Source organism: Mycteria americana, chromosome 6, assembly GCF_035582795.1.
Source record: "Mycteria americana isolate JAX WOST 10 ecotype Jacksonville Zoo and Gardens chromosome 6, USCA_MyAme_1.0, whole genome shotgun sequence".
NCBI classification, from domain to species: domain Eukaryota; kingdom Metazoa; phylum Chordata; class Aves; order Ciconiiformes; family Ciconiidae; genus Mycteria; species Mycteria americana.
In genome coordinates this window covers 4,725,809-4,747,208 of record NC_134370.1, presented here as the reverse complement: position 1 = coordinate 4,747,208, position 21,400 = coordinate 4,725,809, and the positions used below count along the sequence as shown (strand labels likewise).

The 21,400-nt window shown below is 48.8% G+C and overlaps 2 protein-coding genes across 4 annotated transcripts in view; one reads left to right on the top strand and one right to left on the bottom strand.

Annotated features, from left to right (window-relative positions):
- Nucleotides 1-5,839: 5,839 nt before the first annotated feature.
- Nucleotides 5,840-8,465, bottom strand: NKX1-2 (NK1 homeobox 2). The gene is made up of 2 exons (XM_075506575.1): nucleotides 8,198-8,465; nucleotides 5,840-7,650 (listed from the first exon to the last, which is right to left on the bottom strand). The coding sequence occupies exons 1-2, from the start codon at nucleotides 8,463-8,465 to the stop codon at nucleotides 7,064-7,066; spliced, it is 855 nt and encodes a 284-aa protein (XP_075362690.1). The 3' UTR covers nucleotides 5,840-7,063.
- A 4,012-nt stretch (nucleotides 8,466-12,477) lies between these two features.
- LHPP (phospholysine phosphohistidine inorganic pyrophosphate phosphatase) overlaps nucleotides 12,478-21,400 on the top strand; it is a 92,960-nt gene continuing 84,037 nt past the window's right edge. For all 3 annotated transcript variants that reach the window (XR_012776105.1, XM_075504381.1, XM_075504379.1), the window contains exon 1: nucleotides 12,478-12,619. Coding sequence is in view for 2 of the 3 variants with exons in the window: in XM_075504381.1 (XP_075360496.1) it covers nucleotides 12,504-12,619 (116 nt within the window). In the remaining variant the exon portion in view is untranslated. The remainder of the gene's footprint in view (nucleotides 12,620-21,400) is intronic.

The window sequence follows — 21,400 nt, the reverse complement described above, 5'->3', positions numbered from 1 at the left end:
GAGAGTTTTGGAAAAACAACTTTCAGATGTACCAAGACAGATTAAAAGAGCTGTGTATCTTCAGCTCACTAGTGACTGTTTTTAGATTTTTCTCTAGTCCTGACGTGCAACTCTGACAGTGTACCTGCAATTCCAGCAGCAACATGATCCAAGTGTGAGATCCATGAGAGCAGAAAGTCGGCAGGAGTCTGAGAAGCCACAGGACCCTGATAAATAGCGTTTTCTAGCATAAAAATCAGGAATAGTAAAATAAAATCCAAAGAAAATTGGAGGGAGACTAAGTCAGTTTGAATTTCAGGCTTTGAAGCGCCTCATATGTGAGCTTGCTTCTTCTTTGTAGATGTATATTTTGATTTTGATCCTGCAGACGTTCTGCTTCCTAACTTACATTGACTTCATTCTTGGATTTTATCAGGACAGTGATTTCTGGAAAAGACAACTGCTTTACCTGCTCTCCAGACTTTCAAATTCTTACCCAGATGGCAGCTATAACTGTCATGAGAGCATGCAGAAAATGAACATAAATACACCTAACTGTGTAATAAGAATAAATATCTTGTCAATTTGGTTAATCTCAGGACTGAGCACTGAACATCTGGATACACTTTATCTCAGGAGCTGGGAAACTCTTCTCAAAATTCTGCCACGGCACATCCCCGCCAGCCCTGCTGTCCACGTGTTTGACATTGCTGCAACAAAGATTGCTAATCTTGCTAAATGGTGAGCACTCATCTGCTCAGGGCTACTGTAGTCTGAAACTGAAGAACTTACATAATGCCTCGTCCAAGTCAGACTTTAACTTGGCACCGTTGCAGTGAAAGATGAGCTATTGCATCATCTGCCACTTGTCGTTACCTCGGGATGAGGTGCTGTCAGCACCTGAACTTCCTCATTCAGGACTTTAAACTAGCTGTAGATTTTCTAGAATACCAGATAATTCAGAAAATTACAGGCTTTCTTGATACATGTTAGGACAAAAGACTTTGCTTTAAAATCCATTGTTTTAAAACAATTTCTTTCATAAGTATTGTTTTCAAAAATCACACAATTTGAGATATCAGAAATACGGTGAGCATATTGCGAAAAGGAAGTAAAATCTGCAGAAGGATCTTGACAGAAATTACCTACTCCTAAACTATCATATGGCTGTTCCTTAGAAGGGACAAATAAACTAGTAAAGCCATTCTTTGCTCTCTGCGGCTTGTTTATCATTTCTTCAAACTAATGCTCTTCTGTAGTAATTTCAGTGAAATGCAGCATTTCTTGAATTCACTGATACCTGTGACTTTCAGTGTAATTCAGTGGAAGGGACTGAACGATAAGAAGAGCTGTCAGTCTAATGGCTATCCACAAACACTAAACAAGAGGTGTCAGCACAGGTATTGGATGTTGGGACATCATCATAGAACTGACCTAACCTGAGAGGACAAGGTTTCAGCTCAGATGGCTCTCAATTTGTTATGTCAGGTGCTTAAAGATCCACAGATACAAAACCTGACATCTTTTAAGGTTCCCATTTTGCAAAGTCTATGTATCTCTCTATACTCTCTCCGTTTTTAAAACATGAATGTTTAAGGCTTCTTTCTTTAAACAATAGCAGTAAAATAACTTCCATGATCAAAGCTACCATAACAAATCAACATGTGTAGAAAGGGGTAAAATCTGTTATTTGTGTTGATCTTGTACATAGATCTGGTATCTTTGAAAGTATTTCAGTATGTCAGAGGCTGCTTGGTGGAAGAGCCTGAATCTTGAACACTACTGAAATCCCTCTGCAGTGGTACGACGTGCCTAAGCCCCATGGAATGCCACATTTTTAATTACATTTTTCATGTGGCATTATGCAGAACATAGAAAATGAGATGATCAACTTGAGAAAAAAGCTAGCTTGGGAACTCTTCAGTGTTTGAAGGGGAAAATCTAAGAGAAATTGAGTTTAATACTTGTGCTACAGTAGTAAGCAAAGGTAGTGTTGCTACAGGCTACATGAATCACAGCAACCACAGAACAGCTCCTGTGAATAAAATGGCAAAGATGCCCACTAAGACACTAAAGCAAACCTGTAACATGCAGCCTGTAAATTAGTTGCACACATCATTAGCTTTCCAGAACCTTTTATTGAGTATACTACCAGAAATAGGGCCTGGAACATGAGTTTCACTGTCAAGAAAGTGCCGTAAAGATCTGTTCAAAGTAACTTCACCTGATTCGGGGTCATACTGGAAAACAAAAAATGTGTTCAGGTCTAGTGATGCGAGAACCCTATTATCGATTTTTCTTTGGGAGGATCTCATCCACCAAATATTTTGCTAGACGTCTAGTCTGCCTGTGAGTTGTAAAGCTGCTGAAGATCAGACTTTGATCTCATTCGTGACCAGTACATGGGACTAAAGCAACATTTCTCAATCATTCCTGAGTCACCTGACCACTTAGTGGGCTGATGAGGCATTTAATAGATCAGCTGTTATATTCTGTGAGGCCTTTGATAAACGCATGGGTACCTTGACTTTCACTGCTTTTCTGAACGTGGTATAGAACTGGCAGATTGCCAAAGATAGTATCTGGGCTGTTTTCTGAAATGAGGTAAACAATAAAAAGACTCTAGCTGTTGGACTGAGTATACCAAGACTGGGTTTGTACATACCTGTTGTTGTAGTATGACGTAGGATTAGATATCTGCATCTTTAAAAGGGACTCAATCTGCTTCATGCACATCCTACAGAAAAACTGCTGGTAGGAATCGAGCCCGCAGTAACTAATTTCGAAACATCTGGTACATTTCCTACTGCAGATCTTTCTAGTCAACACCTTCAGTCGTAAGCACGAGGAGTTAGTTTAGTTCAGCGATAGCTATCTGGAGCCCGCTGGGCAGTTGGTAAAGGGAATAGCCACAGCAAACCTCCACCTTTGCATCTCCTAGGCATCAGCCACCCCACACAGCACAGGTGTGTCTTTGTGGGTGCGGATGGCCAAGAGGACATCTGCCAGAAGACATTGCTACATGCCTCTCAACAGAAATACAACCTGTGCTGCCATCAGGAGGTGGGACTTGCATGTTCCACAGTGACAACAAGAATCAGTGGACACGTTTCTCCTGAAGGAACTGTTCTGCCAGAAGCAGGGAGCAGTAAGTGGCCTCTGAGCTCTCTGTCTGCCTGCTCCTTGTCTTGGGCCATCCCTGCCTCTCTCTAAATGGTCCTACTTGATCTCAGTAAAGGAAAAGTCCACAGGTGGAAACCAGGGGATTCTATCCTCATCTCAGGAACCTGCGTGTAGATAGCAGATAGCTTATTACAGGTGTTCGAGCAAATAATAATGGGCAGGGGAGGAGGAAGGAAGGGAGGAAACAGACTTTAGTTTAGTTTTCCAGTCACATATTACACAACAAATCATATTGGTTTTCTTTGTGAAAAATGCTTGGTCACTGACATTTCAATAAATATATTTTATCTTTTGTTCCTCAGTGTATTTAATTGTTCAGTGTATTCTTCAGACTTTGCAAACCCAACTGTATGAGGGTTGGATTTTTTTAAATACAGATCTGAAAGTCTAGTTAAACGGACGTTTCTAACATTTCCCTAACTGTGATGTCCTGGTGTTCCCCCATGTACTTCCTTCATTATCAGGTTAAATGAAGTTGATTTCCAAAGTGCTTGTATGGTTCTTGGGCCACTAATATTGCCTGTGCAGAGAGAAGGTACGAAACAAGAATTAAGTTTTTTGTCTAGAGGTGAGCACCGTATGAGTCAAGAGCTTTCCCTTTCTACAGCTGAAGCATAGCGTATGCTCTCTTCCTGTCCTATGAAGCACTAAGTACTTGCCATTGCTGGAGGTGAGATTTCAGGCCCAGCGCCCTAGCTGCCATTTTACATTCTGGAACAGAAATGAGGAGAGTATATAAGCAAAGCTCTGCCTAGGGTTGCATGACCCAGAAGTTGCCATAGTTCGGGCAGTCTGAAACCCAGCCGTCGATGCCAGCTCCCTGCAGACACTGCTATTACGGATGATGTGGTAGGAATGAGGGAGGCTACTAACTTTCCTGTTCTCTCTGGAGCATTTGAATTCAAAACTCTTTTAATTTAATATAGATGCACTTTTTGCTTTTTACACATGGGACTTACTTGTGATTCCCTTTAACGTCTATATTCAGCTGTGAGTAAAGTCAATTTTTGTCTGTACTTGAAAATACTGCACAAATCTGTATTCAGAATTGTTAGGGATAATGGATACTCAGTGGGGCATTTCCAAAAGTGTTACCAGTGCGAACAGCATAATCTGGACAATGTGGTGTTTGACGGCAATTGCTATTTCCAGGACTGTTTTGAATTACAGCTGTGATAAGTGGCCAGTCGCCACATCCCTAACTAGAAGCCAAAGAGATCACCCACCCGAGCAGCCACCCCCTCGACGAAGCAGGAGGGGAAGGGTCTGTCCCAAGGGCTTGGAAGCATTTAGCCAGAAAAGCTTTGGTGGCCTGGGATCAGCGCCGCAAAATCTGCAGTCCCATTGCTATGCGTCACCCTTCAATGCTGCGCAAGGTGCAAGTCATGCAAAGTGGGAACCGTGGTTGCATTCTCTGGAATTAATTGTAAAACTTTTTCATGAATCCAGGGCTATAGAAGCGACGGAACGGAGTGGTGGAAAAGGGACTGGCATTTCTTGCATAGGAATTAAGTATTCAGATTTCCTATAAAGCTGACGTAGTTTTGCCAAAGGCAGGATTGCTGGCAAACCTCAGAGCCTTGAAAAGTTTTATGAACAGCAAAACTGCATCTCAAAGGAGGAGACAATTTATACTCTTTGAGTTATTTTGATTTGTAACGTTCCCTGGTTTTTGCTATGATTTACACTTCTTAAGGAAAAGAACTAATCGTGTCACAAATGACAGGGCACAAGTCTTTTTTTTCCACCGGAGATTTCAGTACACTGCAGGTGACCAACCGTTTCATGCTCTGGGAATTTCTTAGAGTGACAGCCAAATGAAATCACGAACCGGTTTATTGCATGCACAGTGATGACAATCACAAGTAGAAGGCCACAAATAGGTCAAGAGGATTTGGGTCCGGTTAGTCCTAACTTGAAGCAGGGAAAATGGACTAGATGAGCCTGCTAGAATGCCCTTCTCTTCCTGCAGGGCTTGAGCTCTTAACTGACTTCAGGCAGCTAGAAATGGACAGCCAGTGTGCTAGCAGCATCCTGGTGGCTCGGGCACCCGGGACTGCTGATTCAGTGGCCAGAAAAGCCGGCAGCTCTGGATGTACGCTGAGCGGTGGTCATGACTCCGTCTTTTGCAACTCTAACTGAAGTCAAATTAGTTAAAAAGTTACTTTAATTAACCTGCAAGGAAATACATTAATGCAGTAGTTATGACTTCCAAAATCATGACCCGAGGTGAACCTTGTGTTTTGTTAAGAGCTATGCAAAGAATGGAGAAGACACCGAATACCTCCTCTCCGGCGTGGAAAGACAACTGCAGGCGACTTCAGTTAGCCTGCCCGCCAGCCTGGCGGGGCACGGGCAGCCGCCGTTCCCCAAGTCTGGCCTTGCGGGTTTCACACCTTCGCTCCCTGCAAAGCTGGAAGTCAGGAAGGCAATTTCGGTAAAGAGGGGTGTCCCGTGAAGGCCCCCCTCGCAGCCGGCCCCGAGGAGGTGGGGTACCACCCGCGGTCGCTGACACAGGGCACTGTCGACATTCGCACCCAGTGTGGAAGCAGTCCAGGAAGCAAACACTGCTTCGTCCCGGTACAATTAAAAACAATTAAACACAGAATAATTTAGAAAAACTTTTTATTTAGACAAACACAAGAAGAGCTGGATAGGATTTATGAGCTAAGTTATTTGGTTGGAGAGCCAATGTGTACTTTAAAGCATCGTAAGAGACCGAGGGGATGCAGTCTTGAACAGCGTGTTGTAATAATTTGTGAAACTGCATGAGACAGATTTTTTTAAACCAATTACTTCCCGTCCGTTCAAGGACGGATAAGCCCCCAGCTAAAATTCCTTTTCATTCCGGTGCTTGTAACGATGAAGATGAAATGTGATTTTCCTTTCTAACAAATGCTCCAAAAAGCAAAATACAAAAAGCATGTGTTTCTCTGTTATGGAAAATAGGTCTCGGCATGCTGGAAATTCTGCGTTTTACTTATTTTCTACCACAAATGCCCCATTTTTAAAGAAATGAATAATGTAATCATTTTCTCTGATTTATGTTTTCTTTCCTGCCTCATTTGGCACTAATGCTGCGTTATCACAAGAACAACTGTTCTCTGCAAAAAGAATGATCTTTAGACATCTCATCCAAAACCTTTGAAGTCACTGGGAATGAACTGAACAGAGAGGCAGAGAGGCCGTGTACATTAGCAGCAATTGAATACTTTCCCACTGACCGGGCAGATTTTCTACTCGTCGCCTGATGACACGGAGCTGCGGTTTCCTACACCTTCTCAGACAAAAACTCTCTTCCAGGTAGGGTACCAAGTACATGGCTTGCGGTTGTCGGGTCAGAAGTCAGAAACGGTAATAAAACATGGGTCAAACAGGGCGCAGCCGAGTCCCACGGGCAAAAGCAGAGGCTGGGGAGGTCTTCACTGGCGAGCATCCCTGGGATTTGAAACGGCCGCGTGCACCAGCATCAGGGTAACAGCAGTCGTAACAAGGGCCACGGCTCCCGAGCTCTCGAGGTTTGAGACATGTGCTGGCAAGCCAAACGGCAACGAGGAGTGTTTTAAAAAGGAACTTGGAGAAGAATCTGGAGGGAATTAGTGTCAGGCATGTGTAAAGAGGGTTACTCTTCCCATCTCCAACGCCTGTAATTACATCTCAAATGTGCTAATAAAATCCAGTGGTTACAGTGGGTTTTTTTCTCTTTGTCAATGTACCTTAAACATGCTGCTGCGACGACTAGAAAAAATCAACTTACACTTCAAATCGCCATGCAACCACCAGAAGCGAAGCCGTTGCGCCCCGCTTGGAGAGAGGGGCCGAGGACCGTCTCCGGCTCCCGGGCGGACAGGGGCCCGGCCCCGAGCGGCCCGCCGCCCGGCTCCCGGCGGCTCCGCCCGCCTCAGAGGTGCGGGGCGTAGAAGGGGCCGAGGTACGCGGGGCCGAGGAAGGGCGCGAAGGGGCCGCCGCCCAGCGGGAAGGGGGCGGCCGGCGGGACGAGGACGTTGGCGGCGGCGTAGGAAGGGAAAGTCTGGAAGGGCAGAGCGCCGGGACCCGGCGGGCTGGGGCTGCCGCCGCCCGCCGCCGCCGCCGCGGGGGAAGCGGCGGGGGCCGCCCCGTCGGCGCCCGGGTGCTGCTTCTTCCACTTGGTGCGGCGGTTCTGGAACCAGATCTTCACCTGCGTCTCGGTGAGGCTGAGGGAGAGCGCCAGGCTGAGGCGCTCGCAGACCGACAGGTACCGCGTGGCCCGGAACTTGTTCTCCAGGGCCACCAGCTGCTCGTAGGTGAAGGCCGTCCGCGCCCGCCGCGGCTTGCCGCACCCCGCCTCGGCCCGCCGCCGCCTGGCGCCCCGCGGCGAGCCCGGCTCCTCCGGACCGGGCGGGCGGGCGGCGGGCTGGGTCCCGGCCCCGGCCCCGGCCCCGGGCGGGCCCTCCTCGTCGCGCTCCTGCCCCGCTGCCTCCGCGCCGCTCTCCGCCGGGCAGTGCGCATCTGAGGGGAGATGGCGGCGCTCGTCAGGGGGGACGCGCAGCCTCCTCCCGCCCCTCACCCAGCGCCGAGCCGCCTGCCACCCCTCGAAACCCGGCTCTTCTTCTCCGACACCCCCCCCCAGACGCGATAAAATAAGGGCAAGCGCTAAAATAAAATCCAGGGGAGCAAAAAAACCCGCCCGCCGTGCGAGAGCCCCTCCGCGCTCCCCGCTGTGCCATCGCGTCTGCGGCGGGGAGGGGGGAGGCGTCGATATGGATTTCTTACCAATTAAAAAAGAAGTTATTAAAGTCCCCTTCTGAAGCGAAATAAATCCCCTCCCCGCCCCCTATCCCCGCGCTAATGGAGTTTCAGATTTGCGAGGGCCAGATCGATAGATGTCATCTATTAAAGGTAAGTTTTAATCGAACAATATTAGGATCAGGCCGGGGGAGGGAGGTTTGAAGTGGGCACCTGCAAGCTGCGGGCAGGAGATAGGCGGGAGTCGGTAATAGGATATCGATCAACGGGAGCTAAGGCATCCTCCGGTGGGGACGGGCTGAGCAATTACCCAGCCGGCCGTCCCGCTGCCGGTCAGGGCCGCCCGGGGGGCCGGGGCAGCCGACCCCTTCCGCCCCGGGGAAAGGGGCAAAACGTCCCCCGTGCGGTGCCCGGGCGAGAGCCGCGGCCCGTCTGGGGCCGAGCCCGGGGCCGGGATGGGGCGGCGGCACGCCCGGGGATGCCCCGTCCTCCGCGGGCGCGGGAGATGCCCCGCACGCCGGGGGCCGGGGGGGGGGGGGGCGGTGACGGGACCCCGAGAACTCTTCCCTTTCCATCATCGAGACTTAAAATTCGGGTCCAGCCCCCCCCTTCCCCCGCGCCGCCCGTTACATCGTCCTGCGGCAGCCCCGCACGGGGAGCGCACCCCGCGGGGCTCGGGGGGCCGGGGGTCCCCGTCCGCCGGCGCCTCCACCTGCTCGCCCCGCCAGCGCCGGCCGGAGAAACTCGAGCGCGTTCCTACCATGTGCCTCTAGTTTATTCCTCCCGCTGCCGGGAGCAGCAGCGTCCTTTCCTACTTCAACTCTTCCCAAACTTTTCTCCCGCTCGCCCGAGCGGGGGGCGCTGCCCCAGCTCCCCGCGGCCGCTTCGCGTCTCCTGCTGAATTTCTGGGGATCCAGGATGTCTAAGATGGAGAAGGAGATTTTATGATGGATGGGGGCCGCCTTGGCCCCGCGGTCCGGGCATTCCGGCATTCCCCCCCCACCCTCCGCGCTTCCCGGAGACCTGCTGGCTCCCAGCGCGGAGCCGGCGGAGGGGCTGCGCCGGGCGCGGAGCCGGGCCGCCTCCCGAGCCGCACGCCTGGGCGCTGGCGGCGCGGAGTGAGCGGCGCGGAGGAGGGGTCGGGCGGGGAGGGCGGAGGGGCCGGCGGCGGGGTGGGGGCAGAGGAGGGGGCAGCGCAGCCATTGGCACGCCGCCCCCGCGCCCCCTCCCCGCCGCCCGCCGCGCCGGCTCCCTCCGTCCCCCCCGTCCCCGCCGCCCGGCCACGGGGCTTTCCCGTTACCTGCCCCGGGTCGGGCGGGGCGATGCGCAGCGAGGTGGGCCGGGGGCGGCCCGGAGCCCTGCCACCAGTCCCGGGTCCTCCGCCGCCACCCGGGCCAGCGCGGGGACGCGACTGCACGTCGCAGCCCGCCGGCAGCTGCTGTCCCCCGGTGTCCGGAGAGCCCCCGGCCGCCTCTGTCCCCCCGCCCGCCGCTGCCCCACCTGCAGCTCCCCGGGGTGAGCGGCGGTCCAGCGGGCTGAGCCTCCTGTCTCAGAGGGACCCGGAGAGGAGGGGATGGCCCCTGCGTCCCTCCACTGCGCCGAGCAGGGTCCAGGCTTGGGGCACTCCCTCTGCCAGCCGCCGCTGTTGCAGATGTGAAAGTACCGTGTGGTCCGCAGGCAGAAACGAGCGGCTTCTCATTTTGGGGCAGCTCGGGGTCAGCCTGGTTCAGGCTCTGGGCCAAGGGCTGGCCCTAACCCCTGCAACTCACCCGTGGCGTTCACGCTATTCCCAATTTATAGGCAGGGAAACTGAGGCACGCCTGTGCTGGGGGAGTACCTGCCCCCCTGGCTAACCCTCCTTGACTTGAGTGGAAATGCTTCGTTGTCTGATCATACCTATAACCGGGACAAGGTAGGCAACAGCAGGTCAAGCCTCTCCACCCTGCACCAGTCCCATGACCACGAGCACTCCTAGCCAGCAGTGCTTATTAAAAACTTGCTAGCAATGTATTTCTTTATGTCTGTATGTGTTCAGCGGGATGCTTTCCCCTCTCCTTAGCGTTTCTGCGTTTTGTTGGTTCCGTGAATCAGGCCGAGGTGTAGACGAAGGGGCACCCTTCAGCCGGAGGAGGCCAGGGAAGGCAGCCCTCGGTGGGAATCTGCTACTCCGCCTGCTTCTATTCCTAGGAAGAAGTGCAGACCACAGCCCTCCTCCTCTTTACAGGTGGCCCAGCCTCAGCAGAACTGGGCTTTCTATTTGCCATTGCAAAGGCATAGGCCTTAAGATAACGGCAGAGCAAGAAGGTGAGATGAAGATGTGCAGGGCGATGTGATTACAAGTAATTGTTATTGTTAATTATGCGGTGGCAGCATCCAAGAGCCCGTTTGGCACTCACCTCTGGTATGGGATACCACACACGTATGGAAGAGAAGGGAGCTCTCTCCTGAGGAGTTCACACGCTGGAGCTGCAGACCGATAAAGCTTAGTTTTGGGGATGCACCCTGTGTGAAAATGAAGGCAGTGGTGAGCTGGAAAACACCGCTGTGTGCTAGTTAAGTATTGGTTATGTATTTGAAGTTCCTTGAGGTGCAGAAGAGGGAGAAGGAAGGGGAGAGGAGCAGTTGCAGCTGCTGCACAGCTTGCTTCAAAAGTGAGATCAAATAAAGAAAATGGATATGAAGTCTTAGTGCAGATCCTGTTAATGCTTTTGAAACAAGATGCTTTTTGTGGCACACCATGAGTTTCAAACTACATGGAGAAATCATAGGTGTTGTCATATGGTGAATAAGTGCATGGCTCACTATTTTAAGAAAGCTCGCAAGCCTCGGCAGTGCCAGAGATTTTTTATGGTTGAAAGAAAAAATATCTAATCTAATCTACGTGAGACTACAAATACTTCTGTTTGAGTTGGTGTGTCTGCAGGAGCTGAGAAGGTAAATCGTAGCACTGAGATTAATTCGCGAGCTAGCAGACATCTTCAGATATCATCGGTTCAACACGTGCGTGTGCACCGACCTACAAACATACATGCATGTAGAAAGGCACATGCAAAAAAGCACACATTCGTGGATTAGTTTTAGCAGTCTCTTTGAAGTTGGTCCGTTTCCCAGCTCCAGCATTAAAATTCAGCCCGAGTGCTGTCTTTAAATTGCTTTGATGCTAGGTGGGTTTCAACCCTGACCTGTCCTGACGGCAAGTGATGGCTGTAACAAGCTGCGGATCAATATTCATAGCGGGTGTCCTGGACTGATAACACTATCCAAGACAATGTTCACTATCGGTGGAGACAGCTGAGATATTGCGCCATTAGTGATGTTGTTTTAAATAACCTGATCCATTTCTGGGTCTATTTAATGAATTTCACAGTTTAGATATTATCTTTAAGGAGAAGCCAGAGGCTATTCCAGAAACTGTGATGCAAATCAATGCTGCCAAGGCTCCTCTGCTTTTCTTAAAACAAAGTGGACTATAATTCCACCGCAGCTCCTTGTATATTCTGGGAGTCGTGGCACGCTATTGATAGTATTAGCAATCAGAAAGTATTTGGACTTTATCGAGGGAGAAAACAATATTATCGTAAAGCTGAAACACAGTTGATAAAATCTTATCCGTGATTGTAAAACGGAGGGGATCGGTTCAATTCTTTATATGATGAGCCAGTGGTTTTTTCCCGGTTGTCTATATGAAGCGCTGGGCTTGTATGAGAAGATACCATCGAGGCAGGGCACGGCCCTGGCAGCGTTTCGGCCGAGCTGACGCGGGTCTCGTCAGGCCTCTGCTGCTGCGTGGGTCAGCGCCTTGGTCCCCGAGGGCCGAATCCTGTCCTGCCTCAGTTCCTGCAGAACCGCAGAGGCACCCGGGGCGGTACCGGGTGCGGAACGGGCTGCACGGCAAACCCGAGCTCTGCAGCGGCCGGGGGAGCGGTGCGGGAATCCGCCCTCGCACCGGTGGCCGTCCCACCGCGCTCCGGAGGGAAACCGCAGGATGGAAACACGCCGAGCTTCTCGTCGCTTCGGAAAAGGCAGAGCCAAATCAAGAGCTGGGGTGCTCTTGCAAAGGTATCGCTGAGGGCCTGCAGCCTTTCCAGGAATGACAAGAGCAGTATAAATTTTTAAGAAAACGTGTGTCGTTACTTTTGATGCTGTCTGACTCGGGTGACGTGCCTATTTCAGAGGATAGAGGTTTTTTTCCCCCAGGGACGCGATGTCTGAGGGAGTTTATCGTGAAACAGGAAAGAAGCCCTGGCAGTCGCTGACTCTCTGGGCTGCTTTTTAATAAAAAAAGCCGGTGCTGCTTGCCGGCCCCTCCGCTGGGCTCTTGGCCGCTCGCTGCACCTGTGGGAAGCAGCGGTCGTTTGGGCGGAGGGATGGAGACACCGGGCGCTTGCCGCGCTGTCGAAGATGCTCCTGCGATCGCCTGGGAAAACCAAACTTGGTCCACGCAGCCTCAGGTGTCTTAAATTAATAAATTAAACGAGAGGCGGTGCGCGGGCGGGACGGACTGCGCAAGGCCGCGCAGCGGTTGTCCCTCCCAAGGCCTCCCTCCCCTCCCCTCCCCGGACTACATTTCCCGGCAGCGCCCTCGGCTCGCCTCAGCTCGGCGGGGCGGGTGGGAGATGGCGGCCTGGGCGCGGGCGGTGCGGGGGCTGCTGCTGGACGTCAGCGGGGTCCTCTACGACAGCGGCGGCGATGGCGGGGTGCCCATCGCCGGCTCGGTGGAGGCGGTGCGCAGGTGGGTGCCAGGGGCTCGGCGGAGCACGGCCCGGCCCGGGCCCCCCCGTCGGGGGGGAGGAGGAGGAGGAGGAGGAGGCCGAGGCGGGGCCGGCGGCGTGAGGGGCCGCCCGGGGCGGGGGGGGGAGCGCCCCAGAACATGGCGGTGAGGGCTTGGCCCCCCAAAACATACAGCGTGGGCCTGGGCTTTGGCGTTACATCCAAAGGCGAGCGAGGATCGGGGTTTAAAACCACCCCGACTGCGCAGCCCCCCGGTTTGCTGTGTAAAGTTGAGTGGGACAGGACCGCACACGTGAACGTTTTGGTTCACCTTGGTATCTTTTAGGCTTATTTAAGCTATGAGGGAGTCCGCTGAGTTTGTGGATCTGCTGTCCCTGGGCTGATGGGGAACGGAGCCCGGAGCAGCGCAGACAGATCACATCCTGCTTGATTTTCTATTTACTGTCGTCGTCGCAGGTGTAGCAAGAGCGGGCATTATATAGGAGGTCTGGTACATTCCCCTGGTGATCAGTTTTAATATAGTGCCCGCACTGGCATGGCACTTCTGTAAATTGATTAGCTTTGCTGTCAAATTAGGTGGGACTTCCTGCAAAGAACTTGCAACCCAGCAGAAATGGAGAATGCAGTTAATGATTGCCCAGGTTAAGTGACTCAAAAGCAAAGTATTGTCGTGGCGAGTTAGTCGCCAGTGCCCACAGGTAGTGAACTCCCTCGTTTTTAGCTGGGTAATGTAATCTAGTTAACACAAGCTAAGTAACTGCTGCTAAACAGACAGTGATTTCATTTATTTAACTTAACTAACTTTAATTAACTAGGTTGACTTGCCAGTGTGTCTGTATCGGCCCTGCTTGACCAGAGGAGGAGGATGGGGCCGGGGGAGAGCGATGGCCACAGGGCTATCTTTATTTAAGGACAGGTGTTTGATGCGTGGGTCTGCCCCGCTGGAGGATATCGTGGGTTTCTGGAAGAGCCCTTTGCCTCTATGTGACGTTTCACAAACGCGCTGCAGAAAATCCAGATCCTTTTCACGTGGCGAGTGCTGCTGCCTGTACCCCCCTTGAAATGTTTTAAATGTCTAAATAGTGAACCTGTGGGAAACGTTGACAGCCTGCTCGGCAAGCATCTCTGCGGCTTCTGTCCTCTGGGGCCACCCTGTACGGACACACTTGTGGCGAGTGCTTTATCGTGCAGGGAAATATGCAGGAAGAAGTATTGAAATCACTAAAATTAATCATATGAGTTTAGTTAAATATGTGCCTAAATGTTGGTGGAGCCACCATGGAAAAGGCAGACCTGGAGAAGATCCAAATGTACCGGTAATAAAATAAGTCTTTGCTGCTTTTTTGTTGTTTTTTTTTTTATTGTATGTTTGTTCATACTTCTTGAAATACATGTAGCTGGCACATAAAGTGTCATTGCATGAATCTTCTGTTTTCGTCTACAGGATCAGAGTTTCCAGCGCTGTCAGAAAGCAGCGTTTGAAGCAAGTTTAAGGCTTATTGAGGCTCTTGGCCCATTTGTGATGCTCAGCTGGCCCCAGCCGGCCGAGGGGAGCTGCGGGTGCTGGGATGGCTGACGGGAGAGCAGTGCTCCAAGGGAATTCAGTGAAATTAGGCAGAGGGAAAAGTTGCTTTTATAAAGACATCGTATTGAAATCCTGTGGCACGTGGGTTTTCCAAGGGATCGCTTATGAATTCTGTTCCTGTTCCTCCACGTCCCCTTTACGCAATATTTCAGGACGGTTTCTGTTCTTGTGTCTTTCCGTAGCTATGCTACCAGCTCAGGATTCCAGAGAGACCCTAAGAGAAGAGAATTGTAGCAAAATGAAAGCATTTGTTTTCCTGTGGGTGTGTAGAACAGCCTGTTTGCTGACTGCAAAGGGGCAGGCACTGCTGGGGTGGCCTCTGCCAGGATTAAACTTCGCTGGCTTTCCTTCTTGTCTTGCTCAAATCCTTCTGGTAGTATTGCTTCCCGCTGAGGCTGATGCCTCTGCCAGTGGGTCTGTTGGTGAAGGAGAGCCTTGTCCTGCTCTCCGTCTTCCAGGAGAACGCGTCTCACCACCCTCCTCTTATTTCTTGCCGACTGGCACTTTCTGCTGGGACCGTCGCGTATGCTGAGTTTGTGCAGCACGTAGCACGGGGCAGCCAGGATCATAGCTGAGGCCTCCAGACATGGCCAAAACAAACATAAATAACAACAACTACATAATTACTGTTGGAGATCAGATAATTCCTTTAAAAACCAGGACATATTCAATAATATCTGCATTGTGGTTCGCCAGATGATTTTGACATATTGGGGTTTTTTTCTATTTTTTTAAACTTTATTTTCCATCAGGTTGCAGGCTGTTATTTAATCAGTTTTGTCACTGCATTTGCTGAAACCTCCCGTATGGAGGCAACATAAACTGCAATTTAACTTATAGCAATGTCAGAAATATGCCGATGAAACAACAGTAAAACTCTGGTCTTGGGCTAAATGTAAGATATTACGGGCTTTCTCTTGAGATACCGGAAATGCCCAAGCCCTTGTTCCTTGTTAGGGCTTTCTGCAACTCGGCAGCTAATCCAACCTGTCTGCCGGTCTGATCTGGAGGGGGTTGCAGGGGTCTTTGAGGAGGGTTTGGAGATGTGATCCAGCAACAGGCTCCTGAGCGCTGCGCTGGGAAAGTCGATCTCGTTTGGACAGGATCTAGTGAGCATCAGCAGGAGACCGCATGGTGCCGCGTCCACCATGCTGCATGGGGAGGTGACGCGCTGCACTGCTTCGTGGGCTGCCGTGGGGCTTCTCTGCAGCTCTGTGCACGAGGCTTGTTTCCTAGGGAGCGTGCTGGGAACATGATGGCTGTTCTTAGCATGTGTGGGCTCTGAGGAGTTTCATGTCAATAAGCAATGGAGAAGTGGTGGTCATAGCTGTGGAAATTGGGGACAGCAGAAGTGAGTATGGAGAAGTGCCAGGAAGGGAAAAAAAAAAAACCAAAACATTTTGTTCAGGTCATTCAATGTAAGTGGTTAAGAATAATCATTTTCCTTGGGTAAAGTCAAGTAGCCTTATTTATCTGCCTATTAGGTTGGTAATTGTTCTAGCTCACACCATTTAAAATCTTTATTGACTCATTATCCTATTGCCAGTTGGTCATTAATATTTGTGTCTGCGTCATAGTACAGCTCAGTGGTTTCAAGCAGATGGATTAAAGCTAAAAGCGGCTCTCTTTTAATTAATTCATTTTTGTATCAATTAAAAAGTCATAATTGCAAATAGCTAGGAACTTTATAACTAATTCAAGTTGATATGATCTTTTGCTAAAAGAGATGTCAAAAATATATATATGTCCAATAGGAGTCTTAAATACCATTTGGATAATTCATACTACAGAATGGACTCTCATAATATGGCAGCTGACCTGTTCTCTTCAGATTGTCTTGCTACATCATCTCGCACACCATTACAGCAATTAACTTTGTGTTACAACATATAGTACACACCAATAAAAATCAAAAGTAAACATTTTCATTTGCAGTTGGTTTCATATGACTGAAGCCATTTTGACTCCTTAAAACGATATTTGCTGCATTGTTTTTCTTGTTTTCAGCCAAATTCTGCTATGCAGTTATTTGAGTTAGTATTTGAGAGAGTAGCAATGTAATTTCTGCCAGCAGAATTTGGCCCGTTTTATATTTATGATGGCTGCAGGGGGGTGGTTCTCTTGTTTGTTTTAGCTAGCAGTACAGTCAGATGGAGCAGAAAAATGACCAAAGAAGCTGATGGACACTGAAACTTCCTGATCCAGATGACATTCAGTAACGCGCTTCCCTGTGCCGTAGAGACCATCCTGAGGAAAGCATCAGTCGTCACTATCTGAGTTGGTATAACTTGTGATAAAACACTAAGTGTTACAATGGGGAATGCTTTATTTATTGCTAATGTACCTGCATCTCTGATAAATTTTACCTGTGAAATATCTTAGGATTCAGTATGCACTGAAAGGGAATTAGTGACTCAGAGGCCAAAAGGATGAACACAGAAGTATTTGTTGTACAGAGCAGACCTCCTTCTGTGCTCAAGTAATGATAAGGTGAATCCGGACCCTTCTTGTTACTCGTCCGGACTATGGCAGACAGGCACCCATGTGCCTAAGGGCATTGGCACCCCTGGTTTAACCCAGAAGCCAGGGTGCCAGGAATGTCATTAAATCCACCAGGGACTGTTACTGTTAACTTTAGAGGGGGTTGCTGGAGTGGTGGATAACTAGAAAATCCAAAAGCAGCTTGATAAGGTAATTTGGCCCTTTAAAATTTTTAACCCATAACGTTTCTTGATTGATTAGTTTACTGTGGCATACGTTTGTTGTTGTTTTAAAAAAATCCTTATAACAGAGTTAAATAAAACACATCTCTTCCGAGTGTGTGCAGTTAACTGGCAGACGCTGTAGAGCAGATCAGAAAGCCCATGGACAAGATCAGAAAGCCCACCGGTGACTTAAAGGCTTCTTCTGGAGCCAGCCTTAACAGTGCCTCTGTACTGTGCTGTTATTGTCTTAATTGATTTACACAGCATTGACATGAGGTGAGCTATTCGCTTTTTATCTTACAAATAGCAGGGAGCTGGTCTCTTACAAGACAGAAGGTGGTTAAACATCCATAAAAGATGCTCAGCCTGTGCTCTGTTATTTGCATTTACAGCTGTGTGCTGATAGTGTGCCCATTAGCATATCCATATGAAAAGCACACAGTAGTTGGACATTTACAACATCCTGTTGTTTGGCCAGTATAGTGCATCTGTTAGCACAACTTTCTACAGAGTCCTTTAAAAGCGCAACGGAAATCTGGGGAGCAGGGAGGCTGGGGAGCAGCTGGACAGTCGTGTTAAAATAAAATACCTGGAGAGTCTAACAAGGCGAAGATTGCGAGGAGAACAAGCGGAACTGGAACCGTAAAGCAATTCAGCGTGCGGGGGTTCGGGTGGGACAGTTGTGAGTTTACAAAGAGCCATCTGAAAGTGTGTATGCAACAAGGAGTAGGAAATCTTTGTTGTCACAGAAGATAACCAAAGCGTGGCTTAGCACAGTCTGTGCAGATGTTCAAAGTTTCAAGGCTTGCTATGCCTTCAGGACATGCGATAGCAAAGGAGTTGTTCCTCCTAGAAAGAGACTTTCAAATAAACTGTACAAACTCTTGTGTAAATATCTGTTCCTTTGTCTTTGCATTTAACTCTCTTTGCACTTTCTGTCCATGGATCCCAAAGAAGGGTAGGTGTCACCTGCCCTTTCTGAAGCAGCAGAGACACAAAAAGGTGAAGTAGTTCTGTATTGTCATGTAGCTGTTTATGGCAGAGCCAGAAAGAGATCCAGAACTGATCCTCAGTGGGTGCAGAGCTGTCACAGCTCCACTCTAGTCTGTAACATTAGTGTTGGTCGACAGCTGGCTGAATATGAGCCAGCAGTGTGCCCAGGTGGCCAAGAAAGCCAATAGCATCCTGGCTTGTATCAGAAACAGTGTGGCCAGCAGGACTAGGGCAGTGATTGCCCCCTGTACTCGGCACTGGTGAGGCCGCACCTCGAATGCTGTGTTCAGTTTTGGGCCCCCCACTCCAAGAGAGACATTGAGGGGCTGGAGCGTGTCCAGAGAAGGGCAACGGAGCTGGGGAAGGGTCTGGAGCACAAGGCTGATGGGGAGCGGCTGAGGGACCTGGGGTTGTTCAGCCTGGAGAAAAGGAGGCTGAGGGGAGACCTCATCGCTCTCTACAACTGCCTGAAAGGGGGGTGTAGAGAGGTGGGGTCGGTCTCTTCTCCCAGGTAACAAGTGATAGGACAAGAGGAAATGGCCTCAAGTTGTGCCAAGGGAGGTTTAGATTGGATATTAGGAAAAATGTCTTCACTGAAAGGGTTGTCAAGCATTGGAACAGGCTGTCCAGGTAAGGGGTTGAGTCCCCATCCCTGGAGGTATTTAAAAGATGTGTAGATGTGGTGCTTAGGGACATGGTGTAGTGGTGGGCTTGGCAGTGTTAAGTTTACGGTTGGACTCAATGATCTTAAAGGTCTTTTCCAACCTAAATGATTCTATGATTAACTATGGCCTCAGTTTTCTGAGACCAGTGGACCTTCCTAACCTATATTTGCTTTCCTAATCACCAATGTTCATTATTAAAAAAAAAAAAAAAAAAATCTGTGTCCCTGAAGTTGTGGGTACTCCAAGTGCTGTCTACACAAATTGCATGAGTAAGTGCTTACACTTTTGGAATTTAAACATCATTAACCTTTAGGGTCTTGAGCTACTTACTGTCCATCAGCACGATTATGTGCTGTACAAATATTTACCAGTAAAGAATAATAGGAGACACTACAGTCATACCTGCTACCTAATGGTACTTGTTCGTCCACTACCTTGTATAAATACTGATTAATCCTTGAAGGATGAGCACCACTCTACCTCGTTCTGTGCTTCAGAACTTGAGACTTCTCCCAGTTTACCACTGCGGTAGTAATTTTTTTCCCCATCTTTCATGTTTGGTGAATTCAGTCTGGAATCTTAGAATCAAGCCTGATTCTTTACGTATCCTCAGCAGTATCGCCATTCAGATTCCATGCTGTCTTTGCAAGTGATGCGCCGGAATTAGTTGTCGATTGCTTCCAGATTAAAATCACACTGAGTTTGTTGGAACGCAGCTTGGTCTTTGAGCTATTGCAATGAAATTGTACACTACTTTTTAAAGTAGGTAAGCAGAGCATGTGGGAGTGAATTCTTTCTCTGTAAAATAGGCTAAATGAAACCTTTGGCAATTTACTTTCTTTTCTGAGAAACAGAATTCATTATTTACAAACAGGTGCTGTTTGTATACAAAGTAAGAATTCGACTGTGACAAAGATAACTTAGTTTTGACTGAAATTTTAATGGAATAATTAGTAGCTTCAGAGGCAAAAAACCCCAACTGCTTTTAGCACAGAATGAAAGCTATTGGAGTATGATTCATTATATTGTCCCTAAAAATGTTTTGCTTAATGCAAATAAATATATTCCAGACCTGTTCATGCTAGCTGAATCCCCAAAGTTCAGATTTTTTTCCTGACAGCTCCAAAGTGGAGAGTTACTAAGTATTTAAAGCCTACCAGAGTTCACTTTTGTTACAAAATACGCCCATATCTTTGCATCGTAGTCGGTATTGTGTTGCTGCAATATGACAATTAGCCAGCCACTATGAGACGAGGTGAGAAGCCCTGATTCAGTTCCTGCAGTGCGGTTAAAGTCTGGGACTGCTAGGTCTAATACTTTAAGCTAATTTGGTAATCTGCAGCGATTAAATGCATCTTGTTACTGAACGTAATGGACCAGAAAGATTTTTCTTGTATTCTGCTTTGTGCTTCCTTTCTGCAGATTCACTTCAAAAGCATGTATTATTTTTATTAAATACTTAATTCTATATTTCACTCTTGTGGCATATTGTTGTCTACAAATCTGTAGACAAATCTGTTGACTACCATTCTGTTCAGGCAGGTGGAATATGATTTATGGTATCAGGTAATTTGTTCAGTGGTTGTGGTATCCAGCTGTATTTGGTGGTCAGAGAGAGGCAGCCTTTGTAGAGAATTCAGGACAAGACGGACTTTGTGATTGTTTTGATGTACGACTTCCAGTATTTATTTCTACCTCTGAAAAATTCTGAATGATTGAAAGACCTAAATAAAGGCTTTGGTAGGTTTTTAAAGTTTACTTTGAACTACGATTTGGTGACTTTTCACCAAATGCTGTCAAACAGTGTCTCAAAATGGGGTTTCCAGAGTCTTTAGTTTTATAACAGTGCCCTTTCTTCTTTCACCCTTGCCCACCCTTAAATAACATTGGCCTCTTTTCTTGTGGCTCCTTCATACGTGCCTATTAATCTGCCTGCATTCCTGTTCAAAGGTAATGCCCTCCTATTTTTTAATCCCTTTTGCAATCCCTCCTTTGGATTCCCTCCAAATTACCCACTTCTATATATATAGAGAGAGGTCAGCCATATGGGTCTGGAGAGGAAATTGTGCTCGTGAGACAGCAGATGTAGAGATGAGTTTCAGACACAAGAATGCAAGGGGGAGTGAGGCCAAAAAGTGCCGTACGTAAGGATTTGTCAGGCCAGCCTTGCTATATGGAGCAGAAAGGTGGACCACCAGAGAACGGGAGTTTTAATGAGCTCGGCTATACTCAGGACCAATGACAGGACATCAGCGAATGGAAACACCAGGAGATCAGGGGACAAAAGTAGCATCAGAGATGCGACAGCAAGATTTCAGCAGTTTGGACATACTGTGAGGACGGCAGAAATCAGAAGAGCGGAAAGGTTTGGACACCGGGATAGAGAAGGAACAACCAGAAAGCGAGCCAAGGTCGCAGTATCACAGGAGCGTGCGTGAGGTTTCATCCACAGTCCTCTGATCTTATCGCACCCGCCGAGCAAAACACCGGGAAGTTCAGTGTTTCTGTGGAATTAGGAGAGGCTCGTGCTGTAAAAACTGGCCAAATGAACCAAGGATAGGTGAGGGCTGTTATGGCTGGCCTCCTTCAGACTTTTGAAATAATGATATTTCAGAAGCTGAAATTAAAGCTGAAAAATGCTGCTGAAATAGCCACTAAATAGCATGAATGCAGATTCACAGAGGAAGTATAATATGTTATTGCCACAAATACACTTTTTAAGCAGAGGGTACATAAAGCGGAGCGAATGTATTCCCCCCACACAGGCATTTCCACAGCTGGACCCCAGAAGGGGTTATCGCTTTCAGCCAGCGCTGAGCCAGAAAACCCTTTTG

Coding starts and splice junctions, on each gene's coding strand:
- NKX1-2 (XM_075506575.1), bottom strand. CDS start 8,465: ATGATGGAAAGGGAAGAGTTCTCGGGGTCCCGTCACCGCCCCCCCCCC. Junction 7,651..8,197: donor GCAGCGGGACGGCCGGCTGG/GTAATTGCTCAG, acceptor ATCTCCCCTCAG/ATGCGCACTGCCCGGCGGAG.